General features: G+C 36.7%; 1 protein-coding gene across 1 annotated transcript; it reads left to right on the forward strand.

Moving 5' to 3' along the window:
* Window positions 1–2,380: 2,380 nt before the first annotated feature.
* Window positions 2,381–8,945, forward strand: LOC136043165 (uncharacterized; the record flags this gene model as incomplete). The annotated part of the gene is made up of 3 exons (XM_065728095.1): window positions 2,381–2,538; window positions 7,986–8,306; window positions 8,803–8,945. Coding segments are annotated over 3 exons (622 nt in total), but the record flags the coding sequence as incomplete, so codon positions are not given.
* Between the last annotated feature and the right edge of the window lie 946 nt (window positions 8,946–9,891).

Raw genomic sequence — 9,891 nt, forward strand, 5'->3', positions numbered from 1 at the left:
CCTCTAGTAGTGGCTGTTTTTGCTTTCTTTAAGTCTTCTGCAGTCCATTTATCTTTATATGTTTTCCTTATGTATTTTCTCGGCATCTGAAACATAGAAAAAAAATATATGAAAAATATGCGCACTAATGGGGCAATGCCGATCGCGACTGCTATTACCCCAAGTACGGTGACCACCATTACCCCAACCGCATGGTAATTATTTATTGGCTAAAAATGAAAATATCAGTGCTTAAACCTTAATAAAATGCTACAAGGTACAGCAATATGGCTTACCTTGTTATTGCGAGATAAGTCTCGTTTTGTGAAATGTAAACAGACAGCGATCATAGTGGATTTAACTATTGTCTGTCTTATAAGGTGAAACGTCAAAACAGTCTTTCTTGCACAACAGACAAACTAAAACTCGCAAGATGGTGAGCGCTCCATTAGTATTTCCATAAACTGTCTTGAGATGGCAGCAACAATCGGTATGAATCTGCGTTATCGACTTTACGAGAAATCATAGTGACCGGCATTACCCACTGGCCGCCATTACCCCAGTCTCCCCTAATTTCCATGCGCCAAATAGAATCTCGGGAACAATTTCCTGTCTAGCCAATTTAGATGATGTATCTCCCTGCAAAACTGTTCGCAAGCAAAAGACAATTAGAGGTGTTCGATTTGACCAAATAGTGGAAATTTGTTTATATTGATACGTCTTCCTTCAGTGGACTTTTGTTTACATACCGGTATTTCTTTTGACAAAACCATTCTAATTATTTTCTGCCATTACTACCGATACGAGAACTAAATATTGACAGAGTTACTTTTACTTTTACACATCGCATAATATCGGCCATTTTGTCTCCAGTCAAATTTTACCCCGGCTTCGAACAGATACATTTTTCTTTCACGCGGTAAAAACGTAAAGTGTATGTCAAGTCAGTTATCTCTACCTGTTAAAGCGCAAATGTCAAAACTAGAAACATGGAATTGAGTAGAAAATCATTGTTTTAAGCGGATCTTTAACTACTCGATTGAAATATTAAAACAAAACCACTGGGCCGCCATGTCCAGGGTCGTATCACAGGAGGAGAGTTTACTGGGTTTGACCCCCTCCCCCCCCCTAAAAAAATTACCGTCTCGTAAAAAAGTAGCAAAAATGCATATAAACAAATCTGTAATGTGTTTTTAAAGTTTTTTTTGTGAACCCCCCCCCCCCCCCTAAGAGAAAATATCGGATACGCCCTGGGTCATGACGCATCAAAAATTGGATGAAGTCTGACGTAAGACCCCAAAAAAGGCGGTTTTTGCACGATAAAACAGATGAGTGAACTTAGGAGTATTTGTAATTTTGCTGCGTGTTCATGTGTCATGATCGTTCGACGACTGGGTTAAAATAGCCTACTGGGTATGAGCCTGAGAAAAGTTCAACGGCTAAAAGTAAATAAATTTCTTTCTTTCCAATTCCTTGTTACTAGTTTTTTCCGTTTACACTTTAATGAGCACAATGAACAATTTTGCATTTTTGCTCTAGCCGCTGTGTTTTTTGCTGCAGCCGCTGTTTCCGCTGCAGCCTTTGTTTCCTTTGCAGCCGATCTGTCCTTCCTGCAGTCGCTCTGTTTTTCCTGCAGCCGCTGTGTTTTCTAGTGCAGCTGCTGTGTTTTTGCTGTAGCTGCTGTGTTTTTGCTGCAGCCGCTGTTTCCGCTGCAGCCTTTGTTTCCTTTGCAGACGATCTGTCATTCCTGCAGTCGCTCTGTTTTTCCTGCAGCCGCTGTGTTTTCTGGTGCAGCTGCTGTGTTTTTGCTGTAGCTGCTGTGTTTTTTGGCTGTAGCCGCTGTTTCCGCTGCAGCCTTTGTTTCCTTTGCAGCCGATCTGTCCTTCCTGCAGTCGCTCTTTTTTTTCTGCAGTCGCTGTGTTTTCTGGTGCAGCTGCTATGTTTTTGCTGTAGCTGCTGTGTTTTTTCTGCAGCCGCTGTTTCCGCTGCAGCCTTTGTTTCCTTTGCAGCCGATCTGTTCTTCCTGCAGCCGCTGTGTTTTCCCTGCAGCTGGTGTTTGTGAGGCTTTTTGAATCAGAAAAAAAATGCAGCAATATGAACCTAGATCAGTAAAATCTTATATGCGCGATATCTACAGAAATAGAGCTGGTTAAGCTAAATGTAAAATTACAGCAAAATTTTGGAGTTGGTTCTTCGGAGCTTGTTGAAATCTGAATCATAGTTGAAGCTGGGTTTTCAAAAATCCAAGAAATCGTAGCCAGTTGAAGAAATTCATCGGTAGAAGATAGCAGGCAACTGGCAAATATCATTAACGTATTTCTTTCATTTACTTTTCATATTGAATTTTTCATTGTCTTTTTAATTACATTTTGTTTGATCGTTACTTATTTGATTATTTTAGGGTTAAAGAGGAGACAATTTTAAGCAAGGGATATTGTAGTTTATCCCCAGTAAAAATGGAACCAATCAAAATCGAATACGATAGTGAGAGTTATGAAGAAGACAACATTCCGTATGATACATTAAGCGTTGGCTCAGTTGACTCTTGGGATAGTTTAGGTAAGTTGAAGTGCTTTTATTTAGCTCACCCACTTTTGTTGAAAAAAAAGCTCTGTCTTTTTGTGCCAGGAAGTAATTTAGGGTTAAAAGCCAGAAAATAAACGTCGTTTGAAAAATTGTTGGAATAATGGGAAAATGAAGCCCTTTTTAAACCTTTGAATAAGCTATCTCAAAGACCCTTACTTATATTTTTATATGTAGTGCTAATGATCTTCTTTGTTACATCATAGGACCTAGTTCGTACGCTTTATTTTTTAGGGGAGAGGGGGGCAACTTTGAAAAATACACAGAAATAGGCGAGTTGTATGGCAATATATAATATATTAAGTAAAACCGTAAAAAATCTATATATTTTTTGGGTGGGGGGGGGTGAGTCAACTTGCTTCAATTCCTTGCTTCCGCACATACATGGCCTAAAATACCATAGGATTGGAGTTTATTCCCTAAAGGGGAAGTTTTTTTTAGGGTAGGCTTCTTAAGAAAAATCAAATAAAAAAACAAAACAAAAAAAAAATAAGTTTTTTCCACTGAATATAAGAAGCAACATTGAAACTTAAAATGGACAGAAATTACTCTGTATATGACTGCTCTGTCTTCACCTAAACCTCGCTCTTTGCACTAAAGTCTTAAAAGGTCTTTAAACATACTTGTCATTCAAAATCAACGGTCTTTATGTTTGTCTAGTCTTTCCCAAAGAATCAAGACAAAATATCAAAGTTTAGCATAAAGAGCGAGTTTGAGGAAGGAGTCACACTCATATACAGAATAATGTTTTTCCGTTTTAAGTTTAAATGCTGCTCCTTGTTTTTTACTTAACTTCGGGCCGTGTTTCAATTCATGCCAGGAAAATCCCTTCCTTTCCCCCGTGTAACATTTCTACTTGAAAATTACCCGGAAACTCCTTCCCACAGAAAATGCATCCTATGTAAGATTCTCCCCTCCCCCCTCTTTCTGCAGAAAATTGCTCTGAAAAGTTTCCTTGTGTTTCCAAACAAAAACTATATGTGAGCAATATGGACAAATTGCAAAACTAAAAGCCCTTTCTTCAGGGCCTATGGAGGGTCTTGAGTCCTCGCCGAAAGCATATTTACTGATCTTTCAACTATGTTGAATCAAATTGCCATCTCATTATTTTGATCAGATAGTTTGGAAAAATTGGGGGTGGGAGGGGAGGGGCTAGGTGCCCTCCAATCTCTTTGGTCATCAAAAATGGGTACTGGAACTTTCGATTTCCACTCGAATGAACTCTTTCCCGATCTTTTTGGACCGTTGTTTCGTTACAATTATGCCGAAAAAAAAAACGAAAAAAAAAAAAAAAAAAAAAGCAAATGAACACCCATCCAAAAATACATAATTCCCCATTTTTGTAGGTATTAGCTTGAAACCTCTACAGTATGGTTCTGTGATACGCAGAATCTGATGACATGATTTGCATTAAGATCGCTTGAATTTTGGGGGTGTTTCTCCCTTACTCCAAAAGCAGGCCAATTTTCTTATTGTCGTAGTTTTTGATGGGTATCATTAAACTTAATAAATTTTATATATTTGGATTCAACATAAAAATCCAAATCTTTTGATTTATCTATTGTTATAAAAATCCCGCAATCAATAAGATCTTACAATACATCTTATCTTACAATGTACAATCTACAATGTACAATGTTACAATCTTACAATGTACTTACAATAAGATCTTCAAAATTCAAGTCTTGGGGAGCTGGGAGTGGGTGGGTAGAGTTTTCCTCGAAATATTATGTCCAATAAAAAAAGACAGATGTCATTTCGTAATTATTTGGCGGAATGCTCTTGGAGAGCCTACCGCTCTGGACAAGCCACCTTTCCGTCACTTCCATGGACAGCTATACTTCCAAGACCAAAGCCAAAGATATATCTGAATTTTAGGGAGCGTTTCAAGAAGAAATAAGTCTTATCCTTTTGGAAGGGTAATTTGTGCTCAACTAGTTATATGGATCAATATTTGCTGAGGATACTACCCCCCTCCCTTCGTGAATGCAGGTATTTTTGTAAACCTTGTTGGTGCTCGCCTCGCAAAAATGTATTAAATCTACCCTAAACCTCATTTTAAATCGATCGGTATTTTTGCATTTACCCAAAGTGGAAGTCTTTCCTGTGTAGTACTTTTCATAGTTATGCAAATTAAAAATCCCTTTATACCTGTCTAAGTGGTCGGCTGAAATTATACCCTTCTCGGCTGAAATTAAGTTCTGCGTACTTGGCAGCCAGGAGGCGTAGAGTTTTTTCGGAAAAACGACCTTTCTCCCAAAGTAGGAAAGTCTGCACATAGGAAAGTCTGTGCATGGTCTCATGTATATTTTTTTCCTGGGAAGGGAGTCGGGGACCCTATATCCGCTACCTTCCCCCACCCTTGCCAGTGCCTACTGTCCCTTGAATTTTACTCTATCTCCCTATGTACATGTATGGCAACAAAGATTTTAGTAAGATTGCCCACACAGAAGGTAGAGCCTAAGAAGATGTGAGTCCTGAATTCTAAGTTGGAAGTCTACAAAAGTCTTCATAAATTTCCCTTGTCTTTTGCCAAAAAATAGCCCCATTTACTTTTCTTTGTGTTCATTCTAATTTCCTTGTATTTTATAGGTCCACACAGCTCCGTTTTGTGTTGTTTTTTTTTTTCACACAATAGATAAAATAATGTAAATCACTTAAAAAAAAAGTAAAACTGTAAATTGTTATGCTTTGAGATTGAGCAGAAATCTCATGTCAGTTAGTATATAGGTTTTATCAAGTTGTCAGTCAAAATTTTCAGCGCAACCGTTGAACCCTCGTGATTTATGAACTTAGACTAAAACTGTTGAGGGGGGGGGGGATTCGTCAAAAAAGAAGACTAGCAAAACACCTTAAAAGCTATAGAAAATTTCGATAAGATTTGTTAACTTATATTTAAGGGAGCTCGAGGCCGGAGACTTTTCTTTCTCGTATGTGACTTGAGGTGAGTGTGAAAGTATAATTTCATAAAAAAAAAAAATTATACTAATCGCTTGACACTCCCGCCCGCTTGAAACTACGAGTGAAATAAACGTTACTTTAAAGACTGAATTGATATTGCCCTTCACCCTCTGGTTACTCTGTTTAGCATCTATAGTCAGCTGAACCATTCTCCCGTTTTATTATACTATTTCCCAGCAGTTCCAATACGTTTATATAGGCTGGCGCCATCATGTCGCGTGTGCAAAGTTTCTAACAATATTATTATAAATCGATGTCCCAGGCAATAAAAAACCCATGGGACTAAAGGGGCCCTTGTTTCCCCAGTAATTAAGTCAAGTATGGGAAATAAAGCCATCTGCTGGATGGATAAACATTTTTTCAGACAAGGGGTGCTATGTTTTATCGACTTTGACATATTGACATGTTTTGACATATTGACACTTATTGACATATTTACGCATCTATTTATAATGTTCACTTTCAATTTACAGATCCAAATAACACATCCCCCCTCCCCGCATTGTTTCTGAAGGCCTTTTTTCACTTTAAGAAAACAAGAAATTTTTTTTTACAAAGTGAAGTTGCACGCCAGAGAGAAAATGCAGGGATTTTGAATAGATCTTCGAGATTCTAGCGAGGGACTTCCCGCTTTTGTTAATCATTTATACCATTTGGTGCGTATTACGCTTGGCCCAGGTGGTGAAGAGTGGATAACCCCGGCGGTGTGTAGTTAATACTGCCATGGCATATTTCAAACTTAAAAAAAAAATAGTTTGATTGCTCGTATCTGGTCTTAAAAGTTGATGTTTCCATAATTCTATATTTTTGGGCCAGGCATTTTCGCCCACGCAAGTATAAGAACATAGAAAAGTAAATTTTAAATGCTTGTGGAGTGGCGTCGATTAACGAAATTGTAGGTGGAACGCATTTATCAAAATCTAGTGGGAACTTCGTTGTTTTTCCAAAATTTTTAATATGAATATCAAAAAGACAAATTAGATAAAAAATACACCAAAAAATGATGTTTCTTAAAATCTAGGGGAATAAACGCCAACCCTCAATTGACGCAACTGGGCTTATGCCTAACAAAATACTCCAGACACGAGTTTTTTCTCTTTTTTGATAAAACAAATTCTTTTTATATCTGTCTTGTTTGTAACTTTTTGCCACTTTTCTAATACCACTCTTGGCATTTTGAAGAATATTATTGTCACTTCTTGCCACTTTTCAAATTTTCTTTATGTCTTAGTTACGCCGATTCCATTATTCTATTATTATTCTATTATCAAGTATTCTATTATTATCACTTCTTGCTACTCCTCAAATTTTATTTATGTCTTAGTTCCGCCGATTCCATTTTAAAGCTAAGTCTGGGCTCTTTTCATAAATGATGCTATGAGATAGGATAATTAGAATAGTTTTTCTCAGATTCTTGAATAAGCAAAAATTTGTGTTATATTCAAAGTTATTGCTAATTGGCAACTGGAACATTGCCGAAGATGAGCTTCGAGGATTTATTAAATTTTTAATTTCCCTCTAAACCTGTTTATGATTATTATATCGGTAATTATGATATATATATATATATATATATATATATATATATATATATATATATATATATATATATATATATATCTGAATATTAATTATATTCGGAATTTCAACATCAATTACGATTCTAATCGTATTTCTACGAGCATATTGACGCTATTAGCTATTTTCAAAATGAAAATTAATGTGATGTCGTAAATTACTAACATAGCTCTTGTCTTACATACGGGTGTTTTTAGTCAATTATCAAGATCTGTGCAGCAAGAGATATTATGTATATGGGGCTATTACCCCCCCCCCCCAAGAAAAAAGAAAAGAAAAAAGTCGGGTTTTGTCCTGTTTTTGTTTATTAACCACGAAATTCAAATTTGTTTCTTTGGTGCTTGTCATAGCAGTCTTTGGAATAAATATCTTATCTTTATCTTGTCCCCACCCTCTATGTACAGGTAAAATGATTGCCGCTATTAATATTATTAATACTTCCAATAATTACTCATCTGATTACAAAGCTGCCAAGTCCAACACAGTAATAGATAGACACTTCTGTTTTTTTGGTTATATTTACCCCAAGGGTCGTCAATTGTTGATAGTGGCAAAGGACCTTGCAACTGGCAGGATTGAATTTTAGTCCCCTAAGTCATAAGTCCTCAAGTATCTCCATGAGGCTGGTACAAATGACTCCCCCCTGGAAAGAGTGAAAAATAGTTCCCCCTCACTTGAAAAAAACAGGTGCTTTCTGTTCCCGCTACGAGTTCACATTTTTCATTATAGAGATTTCTCTGGCGACGCGAAGCTGCTCCATCCACCGTACTCTCAGTGATGATTATTTTTTTAATAATTTATTACATTACTCTATTTTTATTTATTAATATTACTGCATCATTATGCTGTTTTAAGATTCATAATCTTTTTGTTTTTGTTTTTAGGACCAGAGGACCCAGTATTCCGCGATAGAAAATTGATGGCATTTTGGTGTCCAAACGAAGAGCAAACTGACTCAGATTTAGACCTTACCCGGGGATTTCCGAGCCCACCATCAAGCCCAGAAACAATCCGAAACAGAAAATTTGTCCTAAGGACTGTTGATAGAGTGACTTTAAGGGCAATTCGAGTTGGATCTTTAAAAAAAGGGTCAGTGGTAGATCCGTTGAGTGATAAAAGACGGATACACAGATGCTCCTATCCTAGTTGCAAGAAAATGTATACAAAAAGTTCGCACCTGAAAGCACATGAACGGACCCATACAGGTACTGTATCCATCAGGAAAATTGTATTTATTAGACCTAAAGGACAATAAATAAACCCAATAGAGGGTGGGTACTTGTGTATTATCCAGAACACACTCGAGAAGTTTGTTCTGTTTATCTAAACAAATTAGCTTGACTGGCTGCAAACCGTTATAATTAGCTTTGTGTCAATAAGAAAAACTACGATTTTAGTATAGGCTATTTTAATTAGATATTTAATCTATAGAGGAGGTTAGGGAAAGTTAGGTGTTTAACTTAATGTCTTCTGGGTGGCCTGCTGTCCATAATTCTTTTTTATAGTTTCCATAATTTTGTTTCTGAAGTATCATATTTTCATGATATTTTGGTACATCTCATTATTGTTAACCTTACTTCACTTCTTGAGTGTGTTCTGGATAATACACAAGTACCGGGCGTGTTCTATGTCAATAAAAACGGAGGAGGGAGGGTAGTATTGCACTCGTCTTTTCTGAGTGAATGCAGCTTTATCCTTCAGCGCTTGCATCTGGATCTGCATCTGGATCTGGATCTTGCATCTGCTCTGATCATACCTCTGCATATCCATGGCTTTGCTATACCCTATGCAGTCTAGTGCATAATCCTGAGGATATTCAAGTAAGCCGTAGATATCAACACTAATGTGTTCAAGGAGGGACAAATTTACAAGCATTTTAGATCTTCTAATGAGGGAGTTCCTTTTTTGGAATAAGTAGATTCTTGTTGTCCCCTTCCCGTTATCTTTCCCCAGAGCTTCTCATACCGCCACTTCCACCCTATGTGGGCATTTGCATAATTCCATGGATGTACATCCAAAATCATTCCAACTCCTTGATAAGGTGGCTAGGGTTACTTTTCCGTTTCTAGAAAATCAGGGGACGGTGATCAACCTCTTGTCTCCCTAAATGGATGTCTTGCGATAAACCTTATACAAGCTTGTTAGGTAAAAACTGAGAGAAGTGACTACCCCTATTCTATTCCGTATTCTTTATCTTTCTTCTTTTCTTCTTCTTTTTCTTCTTCTTCTTCTTCTTCTTCTTCTTCTTCTTCTTCTTCTTCTTCTTCTTCTATTCTTCTTTTTTTAACTATTTTAAAACATCAACCACTTTAACGCTCTATCCTTTTTCATTTATGAATCGGGGGGAAAAATATTATTTGTTGAAGAAAAAATTATGTGGAATTCTATTCTTAGAAAATCTACGGCCATCTAGTGTCGAATAGGTAATTTAGATCTCAATTTTAGGTTATTATATTAAGTCAACTCATTAAATTGTTAATATTAAGCTTTTACGGTACAATGAGTCTTTAACATGTGATAGTTTCCAAAATATAGATGACAGCATGTGTGGCACTTTTCTTTTTCCATGTTTGTATCGCAGTTACTGTAAGATGCACTCAAATCTGCAATTTTTCATTAGCATTACGAAATAAGAAATTTCGAATCCTTCCACTATCTTTGATAATATATAAAAAACACACATTCAAGTATTCGAGCTCTTGTTGAGCTCTGCTCCCCGTTGGAGGTCAATGTTTTATTATAGTTTTAACTGAATTAAATAAAAGGGTTGGAACAGAAAACAGTTGAAAC

This window comes from Artemia franciscana, unplaced genomic scaffold (assembly GCF_032884065.1).
Source record: "Artemia franciscana unplaced genomic scaffold, ASM3288406v1 Scaffold_3387, whole genome shotgun sequence".
Lineage (NCBI taxonomy): Eukaryota > Metazoa > Arthropoda > Branchiopoda > Anostraca > Artemiidae > Artemia > Artemia franciscana.